This window comes from Anguilla anguilla, chromosome 7 (genome assembly GCF_013347855.1).
Source record: "Anguilla anguilla isolate fAngAng1 chromosome 7, fAngAng1.pri, whole genome shotgun sequence".
NCBI classification, from domain to species: Eukaryota; Metazoa; Chordata; class Actinopteri; order Anguilliformes; family Anguillidae; genus Anguilla; species Anguilla anguilla.
Window position 1 is genome coordinate 57,086,438 of NC_049207.1, and position 15,294 is coordinate 57,101,731.

The 15,294-nt window shown below is 44.1% G+C and overlaps 1 protein-coding gene across 1 annotated transcript in view; it reads left to right on the top strand.

Annotated features, from left to right (window-relative positions):
• LOC118232414 (rho GTPase-activating protein 10-like) overlaps window positions 1-10,706 on the top strand; it is a 40,186-nt gene extending 29,480 nt beyond the window's left edge. The window contains exons 20-23 of the mRNA XM_035427396.1: window positions 1,711-1,993; window positions 5,040-5,141; window positions 8,618-8,709; window positions 9,394-10,706. Of these exons, the coding sequence (XP_035283287.1) occupies window positions 1,711-1,993; window positions 5,040-5,141; window positions 8,618-8,709; window positions 9,394-9,482 (566 nt within the window). The 3' untranslated portion in view covers window positions 9,483-10,706. The remainder of the gene's footprint in view (window positions 1-1,710; window positions 1,994-5,039; window positions 5,142-8,617; window positions 8,710-9,393) is intronic.
• The last annotated feature ends 4,588 nt before the right edge of the window (window positions 10,707-15,294 follow it).

Here is a 15,294-nt window from a genome sequence, read left to right on the forward strand (position 1 = left end):
TCGCTTTGAGTAAAAACCACTTGAGCGATAAGTGTCTCAACACGTTTCTCACTAGGAGGCTTTCCAGCAAGCATGATAAATGAACAACTGCGTTGACAATCTGTTGACCACGTATTCAAAACATTGTGGGTATTGGACAAAGATCATTTTCTGAATCATTACAGGACAGTAGATTATAACATATAAGCCATGTGATTGTGTGGTATTCACGTTTGTGTAATTCTTTTTTATTTTTAAGATTCCCCCCTTTTCTCATCATTTGGAGTCACCATTTGATACTCTCAGTTGACTCTCGTTTGAGACTGTGACCACCCCAATCTCTGCTTGTCATTTTCCATAAGCTACACAGCTTGTTAGAGGGAGCTAGAGCCAGTTGGAAACAGGGGTATCCCTGCTGAAACCTGGTAACCTGGAAACGGGTATCCCTGCTGAAACCTGGTAACCTGGAAACAGGGGTATTTGTCGCATAACAAGTCAGTTGCATTTCTTGATGCTTGGGTTCAGAAAAGGATGCGTGATTTGACCCAAACAGTGTGTGAAGTTTGTCAGACTTTCAAAAAAGTGTTAATTTTATGTTAAATGGTAGTTTTCAAAGTTTGTGTTAATTTATTGCTAGATGTCTGTGTCCAATTGTAAATGCTGTGGGATCTTTCGTGGGATGTTTTGACGTTTGTCAGCAGGATACAGAGCCATGTACTGCTCCACCAAAAATGGAAATGGAATAATTTGGATGGGGGAATGTGTGTTGGTGGAGGAGGATGATAAATGAAATAAAGAAACAAATCCATATGCCTTGAGCTGCAGCAGCCGCAGACCTGGAGATATGAGCAGCGATCCTGCTCCAGCTCCTCTGGTGTGCAGTAGTGCTTCTGCCTTTTCTCCCGCTAATTAAGGCACTTTCACAGAACGGCTGTTTACTCGTATTAGGAAACACATGATATTAATGGGTTTCCAACTTCAAAGAGCTCTTAATTAGACCAGTTACACTTAATGCCTTTCCACCCACCTGTAGAACACGATATGCCAAACAGAATTATTTTCAGGAAACCGTTTATTATAGCAGTAAATGTTAATGCATGCATGCCTAAAAGTTGAGTTTCTTATTTAAATGCTTTCCAGATTTTTTACATAGCTTTAGAATTAGACCTGCTTTATTTGTAAGCGATATTGCACATGCTTAGAGAAGTTAGTCTTACTGATGATAGATTACGAGTGAAGATCTCGTCTTCTCCATTTTGATTATTTTGCTGTCACAGAGCGAGGGCCTATATGGACCCCACAGCTGCGTGTCTCACCCACAGTGAAGCACTAAATACACCCGCTGTCACCTGTTCACCTCCACTTTGCAATTTTAATAGTCAGTTTCTCCCTCATTAATCAGTAGAATTCTGCAGAATCTCTGCTGTGTGCAGCTTTAAATACTTTGACAGCTGGTGTGTCCCCAGCTCTCTGGCATGATTGAGACGTGCGTTGAGCAGGCTGAAGGAGCTGATGACTCCTGTCCTGTTAGCCTGTCCTGTTAGCGCTGCTCTCTCTGGGGTCCTGGCCAAAGTGCAGCGGTTAGTGTGTCCAGTTAGCATGTCCTGTTAGCCTGTCCCCCCCCACCCAGGCCCCTCCCCAGCCCAGCCCCCCAAACAGATTTAGTTCTTCCTCCCTGTGGACTCCAGCTGTTGTTTCTTACTGCTCTTTTTTCTCCCCCCCCCCCGGCAGTGACCACGTCCAACGCCGCAGCGTCGGAGGAGGCCTCGCTGGGCAGCACAGAATCCGTCTCGTCCCAGTCCTCCACCAACACCACGTCTGCATCCGGGTCGCCCATGGAGGAGCCCCAGGGGCACCTCAGCTCCAACGGGGGCACCAACCCGGGCACCACCGGGAGCACCAACGCGAGCACCACCGGGGGCACCAACGCGAGCACCACCGGGGGCACCAACGCAGGCACCACCGCGAGCACCAACGCAGGCAACACTGAGGGCACCACAAGGGACTGCACTGGGTGAGTTGCTGCACACACAGAACGCCCGAAGGTCTGTGTTGGCTCACCTGACTGCAGAACTGCGTACAGCGCTAGTGCATTCCCTCCACACACACCTACTCACTCACACACACACACACACACACACACACACACACACACACACACACACTCACGCACACACACACTCACTCACACACACACACACACACACACACACACAGTCCCCTCTGCCTGCCGCGTGGCACGGGTGCCGTCCTGTCCACAGGCCGGTGGCGGTGTGTGCATGGGAGCACTCTGCAGCTGTGGTTAGGGTTGGGGTTAGGGTTACCCCTGTGTGAGGAGCGTGGTGCTGAGTCACAGCTCAGTCTGCCAGGCCCATTATACACATAAACTATGTTCTCTGTGGGCTCCCTGCCTGATCACATGTCTTACAGGCGTGTATCTGCATACTCTGTGCATGCGTGGCTAAGGCCTTCATTTGCAACAACAGTCATGCGCGAGCTTTTGTTCTCCCTCTCTCTTTCTCTCTTTCTGTCTCTTCTTTTGTCTCTGTCTCTATCTCTGTCTTCCTATCTCTCTGTCTCAGTCTTTCTCACACGTCAGCTCTGTGTTGAAGGAACAGTGCTGTGGATGCTCTTCAGCTCTGATCTCTTGTTGGTTGATGATGAAGCTATCTTCTTGTTAAAATACTACTTTTTAGGATTTTTTTTCTCCTTGTGTATTTCATTTTGCATGAACATGAATGGCAGGATTACTATTTGTCTGAAGATGTGGTTGCTGTGGATAGATTTGGATATAACAAAATTGATTCCTGGTGTGAAAGATAAAAAGCTATGAGGAAAGACTTAAGATGCTTCACCTCTTCAAGCTTAGTAAAAGGAGACTCTGGTAATTTGATCGAGGATTTTAAATTCATAAAGGGGGTCAACAAAGTGAACTACAAGAGATTCTTCAGGTTGAGTTCTGTTAGTAGGACGAGGGGACATAACTGGAAATTAGCAAGAGGTAAAATCCGTACAGACATTAGGAAGAATGTTTTCACGCAAGGAGTAGTCAATGTGTGGAATAGCCTGCCAGGTCATGTTGTAGAGGCAGAAACTGGGGATTTTCAAGACTAGGCTTGATACAATGTTAGATACTATCTAGTCTGTAGGTAATCAGAGCACTAATTTAGTCAGGAAAATGGTGAGCATTGTTGGGCTGAATGGCCTGTTCTCATCATTATGTTATGTTATGTAAAATGCACGATTATGTTTTAGCCGTTTTGCATTCTTTTCCAAAGCAATGGGAAAAAAATATTTCAAAATGAATGTTATTTACCTATTGTCAAGGTAGTAGCAAAATAAAAAAGTACAGATTTAATTTGAAATTTTGAACAAAAAATGTTTCTTCTTAATTATATACTTAGCATTGAGTGCTATCTAATATGCATTATACGGTTCAACATTGATTTGTCATCGGAAAGAAAAGTGAGAAGTGTTTGAAAAGTAATAATGATATCTACCCTGCACGTTGATTGATAATTACTTATTGCTCTGCGCCTTTCCTGGGGGTATTCATGTATTTTTCAGATTATTTATGTATTTTTCAGACACTGACTGCCTCTACAGGAAGATAATGTAGCCACTTCCTGTTTTTATAACAAGTCTTACTGTTCCCACGACTACCAAGCTTCCTGTGGCCCTGTTGTCAGTTCATGAGTAACATTTACCCATGGATTTCTTTAGTGTTCCTACCCCACTGCACTGATAGCAACAGACCCCAAACAGGGTGGCAACATATACTGTTGATAGTAATAACTTTTTTAATGATTTTTTAAAATATAAAAACCTGGATTCAGTACTGTTGAGCAAAGTGCTCTGAACTGAACAGAAGTATTTTTTTGAAAGACAGTAACGTTTATTAACAAGCAGAACGAATTGAGGTTTTATTGAAAGTGGTATTGAACAGGAGGGCCGTGCATTGCATCTGTTACTGAGATTATTTATGTAGCCGGGCAGGTGAGCTCGGGGTAGTAACAGCGGCATCACTGGGTTTAGTGAAGCAGCTGGAGCTGGAGATAGTGACCTCGCCCTGGGCCCTCTGGAGCTGCTGCCGCCGGTGCACAGCCGGATTAGAGCTGGCAGCTCCGCCGGTGCACAGCCGGATTAGAGCCGGCAGCTCCACGTGTGATCAGCGCTTCAGTGCAGGACAGGTGGAGTCGGGGGGTGCGGTCACAATCTGTCTGTGGGACACAGAGGCTCCCTGTCCTGGGCCCGTCCCAGCTGCACGTCCTCATTTCCAAATGTCAGCGACGCTAACATCTGGATTTTCTCCTTCCCTCTGGAAAATGCCCTTTGTCCCAACGCAAAGTGACTTTGATTTGTGACTTCCGCAAGATTTCCAAGACAAAAGAAACAGGCGCTTGCAAGCCAAGATGACTTCTACCATTTGCAAAGAAAATGTAAATTGGGAGTCAGTGGTTAAAAGGCTACGGTTAAGAAGATCTGGGTGAGGGCAGCACTAATGCTGAACCACAGAGAGACCTGGATAGGAGAACTACATGTATGAACTACACACTAGATCTATGCTTCTGCTTCTGCATTTACTCAAGTGCAAGCCACAGTGATCCAGCGCGCACATGCACACACACATGCACATACACATGCGCACACACTCACACACACACGCACACACACACATACACACACATGCGCACACACACACGCACACACACACACACACACTCACGCACGCACGTACGCACACGCGCACACACACACACACTCACGCACACTCACACACACTCACACACACACACACACACAGACGCACACACACACACACACAGACGCACACTCTCACACACACACACACAGACGCGCACACACACACACACACACACACACGCAGACGCAGACGCACACGCACACACACACACACACACACAGACACACACACACACACACAGACGCGCACACACACACGCACACGCACACACACACACTCACACACTCACACACTCACACACTCACACACACGCACACATGAGTAACTGTGCTTTTGCCCCTCATTGTGCTTTCAGAGTTCGGGGCTGTATGGTGTCCTGGACGCTGAACATGGAGCCTGGCGTCTCTGAGACAGCAGCCACACCCGTTACCACCCAGAATGAGAAGCAGGGAGAGAGGTACACACGCACACACACTCACACGCATGCACATACTCACACACACACACACACTCACACACGCACGTACGCACGTACGCACGCACACACACACTCACACGCTCACACACGCACATACGCACACACACACATTACAGTACATTACATTACAGGCATTTAGCAGACGCTCTTATCCAGAGCGACTTACACAACTTTTACATAGCATTTTACATTGTATCCATTTATACAGCTGGATATATACTGAAGCAATTTCGGTTAAGTACCTTGCTCAAGGGTACAATGGCAGTGTCCTACCCGGGAATCGAACCTGCGACCTTTCGGTTACAAGTCTAGTTCCCTACCCACTGTGCTACACTCCGTCCTCCGTCGTACACACACACACACACACGCACGTACACACGCACACACACACTCACACACGCACGCACACACACACTCACACACGCACGTACGCACACACACACACACTCACACACGCACGCACGCACGCACACATACACACACACTCTCACCGGGACCTCATGAGCGTGCTCACGCCTGCGTCTCCATGGAGACCCCATGCGGAGCCGACTGCCGCAGGCAGCCTGTTTACTTCCTGTCGTGAGTCCCGCTCTGTGTCCTCTAAACGGCTCTCTGGGGAATTACAGGCACTGATCTCTCATAAACAGCACTGGACCGAAGATGAAATCAAATGACTGATTTATTACCATTTTCTCTGCCTTCACTACACCATGCAAATAAATCAGCCGTTTGCTTTAATCTGCAGCGCATCGCTGTTTATGCAGTATGGGTGTGTAATTCCTGTGAGAGGCCGTTAAAAGCACGCAGCAAAAACTCAAACTCATCACAGGGGATGATGACGGCAGAACTGTCAGAGTTTGCGAGCCTTCGGAATGAGATGGTGGATGTGTTCTTTCTCGCTGAGAAAACAAGTTTCATTTTTATCAGGCTATGGCCATTGACAGACTCCTGTCTTTACCTTGTAATACTGCCGGCCAAAATCCATACTGCTGTTCCAGCATCATTGCTGATTGTTTTTTTGCTGTTTTTTGTTGAAGCTAAAAAAATATTTTCCATAAACTTCACACATGTATAAGGATAGGGTTGTCGTGACGTCACAGAACTGAACCCAGAGAAAGCCATAGCAACATAACATCATACTCCGAGTGGAAGAGTGAAAAATAACCCTCTCAGTTTTGTCTGCAATGAGTAGAGTTGTGGTTGGAATATTTCATAACCCAGTCGATTCATTTGGTTGCGCTCACTCACTGACACAGTCACTCACTCATACTCACTCATACTCACTCACTCGCTCACTCACTCACTCACTTTCATTTACTCACTCACTCACTCACTCACTCACTCGCTCACTCATACTCACTCTCTCACTCATTCATACTCACTCACTCACTCTCATTTACTCACTCACTCACTCACACACTCACTCGCTCACTCATAGTCACTCACTCATACTCACTCACTCGCTCACTCACTCATACTCACTCACTCACACACTAGCTCACTCATTCACTCATACTCACTCACTCACTCACACTCACTCACTCACACACATACTCATACACTCACTCACTCACTCATACTCACTCTCACACATACTCATACTCACTCACTCACTCACTCACTCATACTCACTCACTCACTCAGACACTCACTCATAATCACACTCACTCATTCACACACTCACACTCACTCACACACATACTCATACACTCACTCACTCGCTCACTCACTCACTCACTCATACTCATACTCACTCACTTGCCTACTCGCTCACTCACTCCCTCACTCCCACACATACTCATACTCCCTGACTCACTCGCTCACACACTCATACTCACTCACTCAGACGCTCACTCATACTTACATACTCATGCACTCACACACTCACTCACGCACTCACACTCGCTCACTCACTCATACTCACCCTAAAGCCCAAACTGAAGTGTGGAGTAATCGGCCCTAAAGCCCAAACTGAAGTGTTGAGTAATCGGCCCTAAAGCCCAAACTGAAGTGCGGAGTAATCGCCCTAAAGCCCAAACTGAAGTGCGGAGTAATCGGCCCTAAAGCCCAAACTGAAGTGTTGAGTAATCGGCCCTAAAGCCCAAACTGAAGTGTTGAGTAATCGGCCCTAAAGCCCAAACTGAAGTGCGGAGCAATCGGCCCTAAAGCCCAAACTGAAGTGCGGAGCAATCGGCCCTAAAGCCCAAACTGAAGTGTTGAGTAATCGGCCCTAAAGCCCAAACTGAAGTGTTGAGTAATCGGCCCTAAAGCCCAAACTGAAGTGTTGAGTAATCGGCCCTAAAGCCCAATCTGAAGTGTTGAGTAATCGGCCCTAAAGCCCAAACTGAAGTGTTGAGTAATCGGCCCTAAAGCCCAAACTGAAGTGTTGAGTAATCGGCCCTAAAGCCCAAACTGAAGTGTTGAGTAATCGGCCCTAAAGCCCAATCTGAAGTGTTGAGTAATCGGCCCTAAAGCCCAATCTGAAGTGTGGAGTAATCGGCCCTAAAGCCCAAACTGAAGTGTTGAGTAATCGGCCCTAAAGCCCAAACTGAAGTGTTGAGTAATCGGCCCTAAAGCCCAATCTGAAGTGTTGAGTAATCGGCCCTAAAGCCCAAACTGAAGTGTTGAGTAATTGGCCCTAAAGCCCAAACTGAAGTGTTGAGTAATCGGCCCTAAAGCCCAAACTGAAGTGTTGAGTAATCGGCTCTAAAGCCCAAACTGAAGTGTTGAGTAATCGGCCCTAAAGCCCAAACTGAAGTGCGGAGCAATCGGCCCTAAAGCCCAAACTGAAGTGCGGAGCAATCGGCCCTAAAGCCCAAACTGAAGTGCGGAGTAATCGGCTCTAAAGCCCAAACTGAAGTGAGGAGTAATCGGCTCTAAAGCCCAAACTGAAGTATGGAGTAATCGGCCCTAAAGCCCAAACTGAAGTATGGAGTAATCGGCCCTAAAGCCCAAACTGAAGTGCGGAGTAATCGCCCTAAAGCCCAAACTGAAGTGAGGAGTAATCGGCCCTAAAGCCCAAACTGAAGTGTTGAGTAATCGGCCCTAAAGCCCAATCTGAAGTGTTGAGTAATCGGCCCTAAAGCCCAAACTGAAGTGTTGAGTAATCGGCCCTAAAGCCCAAACTGAAGTGTTGAGTAATCGGCCCTAAAGCCCAAACTGAAGTGTTGAGTAATCGGCCCTAAAGCCCAAACTGAAGTGCGGAGTAATCGGCCCTAAAGCCCAATCTGAAGTGTTGAGTAATCGGCCCTAAAGCCCAAACTGAAGTGTTGAGTAATCGGCCCTAAAGCCCAAACTGAAGTGCGGAGTAATCGGCCCTAAAGCCCAATCTGAAGTGTTGAGTAATCGGCCCTAAAGCCCAAACTGAAGTGCGGAGTAATCGGCCCTAAAGCCCAAACTGAAGTGTTGAGTAATCGGCTCTAAAGCTGCAGCCGCTGATTGGCTCTGTTTTTCAGTGTCAGGAGCCGGAAGGCCAAGGCGGTGTACCCGTGCGAGGCTGAGCACGACTCGGAGCTGTCCTTCCAGGTCGGGGCCATATTCCACGACGGTGAGTGTGATCGGTGCCACAGAAGTGGGGGGTGGGGGCGAGGGGAAATTGGACAGCAGATTTAATTTCAGGTCCCTTTGAAAAGTTTGGGAAACTCTGCCGCTGCCGAGATGAGATCGGGGCTTTTGTGGGTCGATCTTTTGTTTTGAGATACCTCAGTTGGAGGAAATTTAATAAAGTGGCAAAAAGGAAATTTTGGAGTTTTTTGATTTCAGAGTTGAAACATTTGGACTGTTTGACCTTGTTCTTTCCTGAGTTTTCATCACGAGAAGCTTTGCAGTAAGTTTAAAGTGTGTGGCTTTGATAACGCAGTGAAATGTGTTTCAGTTAGTACAGTGATCAGATATTGGTTTTTATTCTGGTGCACCATCGGTACTGAAGGTAAAAAACATATGAGACAGTGATGAGTCATGGATGACAGTGATGAGTTGTGAGTGACAGTGATGAGTTGTGAGTGACAGTGATGAGTCATGAGTGACATTGATGAGTCGTGAGTGACAGTGATGAGTCGTGAGTGACAGTGATGAGTCGTGAGTGAAGTGTAAAGTAGAGTGCCCATGAGTGACCAGTGGGAAGGGCAAATGGGGTTAGGGTGCCCATGAGTGACCAGTGGGAAGGGCAAATGGGGTTAGGGTGCCCATGAGTGACCAGTGGCGCACGGCCCTGTGTGTGTGTGCTTTGCAGTGATGTACTCCAGAGAGCCGGGCTGGTTAGAGGGAGAACTTCAGGGCAAACGCGGCCTCATCCCAGAGAACTACGTGGAGCTGCTCTAGCCCTGAGAGCCCACCGTCCCCTCTGCATGGTATCCATGAGCGCTTATAATAGACCTCGTCTCATTTACACGCATACTGTTTATGCCTCTGCCTTTCTCTCACAGTATACTGTATATCGATGGATGGACCCAGAAACTGCCAATTAAAATACCGTGTCATATTTTTTTGTTGCAACAAGACTGCTGTCTTACAATTCAAAGAATAGTTTGACAGTAGAAAAAGCCTTACAGATGGTGCTGAGATGCACATTTTTAAACTCCCATAAAAGAGTGTGGATGTACATTGTTGTGTTTTAAATTCAGTTAATAGACAGCATGTTGTCATTTTAAATGTTCAGAATTATTGCATGCTTTGATTTTGAATCTGTGATGATTGAATGGACACATTACATGCAATGCACTATATATTATAACCACAGTTACATTAAAAAAAAAAATCTCTTGCATGAGATCACGTGACCACCGTTTACACTCCACTCTTTATCTGCTGGCTGATTGGCTTACTCTTCATATCAAACCCGTAGGAAAATTGATTGAATCGATATATATAATATACAGTGTACTATGGTGTTATTACAGAAGACTACAGGCTCTGTAGCATGTGTATAAGGCTTTAGAACTGAAAGGGTTACAGGCTCTGTAGCATGTGTATAAGGCTTTAGAACTGAAAGGGTTACAGGCTCTGTAGCATGTGTATAAGGCTTTAGAACTGAAAGGGTTACAGGCTCTGTAGCATGTGTATAAGGCTTTAGAACTGAAAGGGTTACAGGCTCTGTAGCATGTGTATAAGGCTTTAGAACTGAAAGGGTTACAGGCTCTGTAGCATGTGTATAAGGCTTTAGAACTGAAAGGGTTACAGGCTCTGTAGCATGTGTATAAGGCTTTAGAACTGAAAGGGTTACAGGCTCTGTAGCATGTGTATAAGGCTTTAGAACTGAAAGGGTTACAGGCTCTGTAGCATGTGTATAAGGCTTTAGAACTGAAAGGGTTACAGGCTCTGTAGCATGTGTATAAGGCTTTAGAACTGAAATGTATTGTGCATATGCACTAAACACCTGCTCTGTTCAGTAAAAAAAATTGTATTTTCAGCTCAAAAGGGTGCCAGCAAAAACATTTTATTATAAGCTGTTAACTGTATATTATTTTTTTAATTATCTCAAAAGCTGTTTTTCCAAGTCTTACTTTTGTATTTCATATTAAAGAAAAGACCTCAAATGGAAACTAGCATTCATGAAGTCCAACCTTTTTGTAGTTTGGTTTGAATTCATATGTATTTCGTGGTGGTGTTCAATATTACCTGGGTCGTGTGCTTGTGCACAACTGCTGAAGGGGGGGGGGTGGGGGGGGGGGAGAGTAATCTCGCTAAAAGCTGTCTTTTGTTTTTTGTTTTGAAATGAAATCACAGTAATTTATTAAATTGATTTATAAAATATATTATTAAAGTTTTACTTTTATTTCATTTTGTAAGCCTAAGAGGGGAGGGTTGATCAATGTTAACCAAATAAAGAGTTTTTTGATTCAAATCTCTTAGGAGTTGACATTTGTCTTACTGATGCACTTAGATGTAAAATAAATGACAGTCGGTCTGTGGATTTGAATTCTTATCATGGTTATTACAATGCATGTTTGGCATCAGCTGTACCAGAGGGACACTGAACATTGTATGTTCTGCTCCTCAACCACACATGTAAATTAAATTATAATCTGCACATGAAATATGCTCTGCCTTTCAGTGAATGCTAATTCATAGTCTTCCAAAGAACAGAGAGTTCATCCTCAGCTCACAGGAGTAATTAGGTGGGCAGAAGGAGCAAGCTGACTTGTCCTTTGGGTACCCTTGAGTAAAGTTCTGTTTTTCATAGAGAATCATTCCCACAACCTTGTTACAAGCTGAAACCTGTTACTGGCATTAAAGGTGTGTGTGTGTGTGAGAGAGAGAGAATGAATATTATTATTATTATTATTATTATTATTATTATTAATAATAATAATAATAATAATAAATAATAACAACTACTATTACTTGATGAACTATTTTCTGGTGAAGAACAGGAACAAAATGCATGTCGTGGCAAAGTTGTTTAAAACCTTATGATCTGGACAGTCATATGAAAGAAGTGAAGATCTTGAATTGTCTGAGATGAGAATCAATGCATTGCATTTTGTCATGTCGTATACATTTTCATAAATGCATGCTCTAATTCTAAACACTACTGCAACCTAAATCAATACACCAAAAGCAAGAAATATGCTTAAATATTATGCTACTACATAAACCGATGTTTTAACTTAGTGTGTGGGAGCTTTTCTATTGAGATGTCCTCTCCAAGCAGCTGGGGGAAGCTTTGGCAGGTAAGCGAGCATTCTTACTATAGGAAGTAGCTGATACCTGAAACAACTGATTCTCTATCATAGCTTATGACACACAAGTGCAAACCAGCGATGCTATGGTCATCCTGCATGTATTATTATTATTATTATTATTAATAACTACTACTACTTGATTAACAATTTTCTGGTGAACACAAACAAAATGCACGACTCAGTTCTTGACAATTTTAATGTTACACACACTGTGTGAAAAATGTGGAAAGAATGTACGCTGTTATGGATTTAAAAAGGGAGATTCAGCACAGGAAGTAACTCTAAGGATTGTGGTGTAGAATAACAGCAGAATGGCAATGGAATGAGGGGGGCTCAGTGAGATGGGGGGAGGGGGGGCTCAGTGAGAAGGGGGGGAGGGGGGCTCAGTGAGAAGGGGGGAGGGGGGCTCAGTGAGATGGGGGGGGGGCTCAGTGAGATGGGGGGAGGAGGGGCTCAGTGAGAAGGGGGGAGGGTCTGGCTGTAAAGCATGGCTTTATCGCAGCCCACACTGTTGACACCCAGGCACAGGGAGGTAAGGAGTTGGATTGGGAATCTCTTAATCTCAGGGTTTCTGCTCAATTTTTTTTTTCTCCTTTTTTATTTTTGACATTTTTTCTGTAGTATTTCTGACTGCTAGTGATGTAGATGGAGCCCATCACTAAGCTTGACTTAGGGCAAATAGTTCCTATGAGCCTTGAAGACGTGAGGAAGCGATGTGTGATGTCATGAGTGATGTCATGAGCGATATAACACCGGTGCTCCTCTTGTGTACAGCGTGTTATACAATGATCACGGATGGCTGCTGTAGATGCCTTCTACTGTAACTGAGTCGGACCAAACTGACAATGTGCAGCATGTCTGGAGGGGCAGTAGACTTGTGTGCCCTTACTACAGCACACTGGCATAATGAGACGAGACAGAGCTAATGAGATGGGCGAATGATTTGCATTATTCAGCTCCGTAGGCTGACTGCAGCCTGGGAGTGGGTCTGTGCTGCACCAGGACACCGCAACAGGAGGAGCCTGTTAAAAATAATGTTAAAAGTTTCATGTGCTATTGAAGGCAGGTTCATTTTAAAGCAGAGAAAATAAATAATATACAGCTTGGTGATGGGGTATTTTGTGAGATTTATGTCAAATTCTGAGAAACAGGAGTATAAACTGAACATAAGAGCACATACTGTATAAACCCTCGGAATGTTAAAATGCGGTTTCTGTAGCGGTGCAGAGGTGTCTGATGCACTCCAGCGCAGTCAGGAGCAACTGTGTGACATTCAGCATCCAGCTCCAAGCCTGCAGCACACCCTGTCAGACCTGTTTCTAAAAAGAGTCCAGCACTGGAGAGATCCAATGCACTGCTACAGTCCATTAAACATACAGAGATACTTATTATTCAGGCACGGAAGGCATGGTTCAGCTCTGACTGTGTCGGTGTATGTGTGGTGGCAGATACTGAACTCTATACACCAGCAGGGAGAAAATTAGATCCTTTAATACAACTGTCCAGTTTTTTTTTTTTTTGTAAGTAGAGATTACACAACCAAAACAGCTCTGTGAATTTACTCATTAAAAATCTGTCAATGACCTTTCTGTCAACAAGCTTTAATGAGTGGACAGCTAAAACTAGAGTAGAAATTTTAAAATAATTTAAAACAATTAATGGGATTGGTATATGATCCAGCAAAATACATTTAAATCAATCCACCATTAAATTTGACAGATTTCAAATACTTTTTTGAACAGGATGTTAACATTTACTCAGTGTTTGGTATAAGACGGAAACCAATATTTATGATGAATGTCATAATTTATTTGACTCTAATATAGTCAGTATCGATCAGTACCTTTGATTTCAGTATTCTGTGATGGAGTGACAGTTATGACATTGTTGTCAAGCTAGTTTTTTCTTTCTCTTGTAAACTTTCTGTAATATTTGGCAGCTATCTGAGAGGTGTTCCTGGTAGTCTGTACCTGAGAAGGTGCGACAGACCTGCCAGTGTACAGTGCCATGCTGAGCTCAACACTGGTAGGTGTTGAGGAGGAAGAGCCGATGCCAGTCTGTGCCACACACAGCCCTGGCAGCTGCCCCAGGTCCATTGCTCACAGAACAAGTGTGACCAATGACAGCAGGACAGAGAGGATTCTGGGTACTCTTTTCCTCCCCTCTGAAGGAACCAGAGCAGAGCCTCTCTCACTGTCAGTCTCTCAATGCACACACAGAATACCAATATCTCCCATTAAAATCAGGAGCTCCAATGTCCTTTCGGTCAAGAGAAATGCCTCATTCTATTTAATTTTAACAAGCGTAATAGACTATTTCTATTTCACTTAAACCCACAATGAAAATGAGAATCATACTATTACTGGAAGTAAAATTATGGTAAAGTGGGGCAGAGAACGGAAAAAAGCAGCCATGAAATCCAACTGATCCGACAGATTCTTGATGTCTGGCAGAATGAGACAGCAAAGCTGGGGAGGTGTGTGAGATTTGGAGTGGGATGTGGAACTGAACTGTGTAAGAGCAAACGGCCTGGAGACTGGGCAGCCTTAACAAGGTTAATTGTGCGTTTCTCTGGAGAGGAGCACTCATTTTGTTAATACTAATTATCCCTGCTTGCCTCACTTTTCCCTTTCTCCTTTCCTTCTCTCCTCTTCCTCTCTCCTTTCCTCTTCTCCTCTCCCTTTCCCTCTCTCCTTTCCTCCTCTCCTCTCCCTGCACAGCCACCCTGTTACTGATCTAGCTTTGTTTTCATGAATAAAAAAACACTACTTTCATTACCTAATGTTAGAAACAATTCTGTATCATTGTTATGTAGGAACAAAAAAATTAATAATTGGAATACTGTACTGGCCAAGATTACAGCATGGCAAATCGATCAATCATTTTCTCGGAACAAGTTGTATTTCAGTTGGTTACAGGGAATACTGCAATTTTACTGCTACAAGTCAGAATACTTGCATGGTTTTGTTGTTAACTGTGATCGCTAAAGCCTTACAGCACAAGTGAAGGTAGAGCAATTAGGGTACATTTTGTGCTCTCAAATAACTGCATTTTCCAAGTAAATATTTACAGATTTTTGAAGTCCATGTTCTTATTTGATTTTATCAAATTAATTTTGTTCTGGAGCTAAGCACTTTCATGCTATTATAGTTAATGTTTGTTTTCTTACAATAGTTTTTATGGTAGAAAATTTCTATTTGACACATGTGGACCATTTAAACAGAGAAATGACCTAATAGGAAAATTAAAATGTGCCAGCATTACTTAATGTTTCAAATGTATAAATAGAATAAAAATAAAAGATGAAAACACGTCTTTGTTAAAGGGTTTATTTGAATCGCTCGGAATTTTTGCAAATACAGTTATAGCCATATGCATAAACGATACACAGTAAGTTGTTTGTATCAACTGTTTTGCTGATGTTATAATGAATAAGAGCTAATATACTG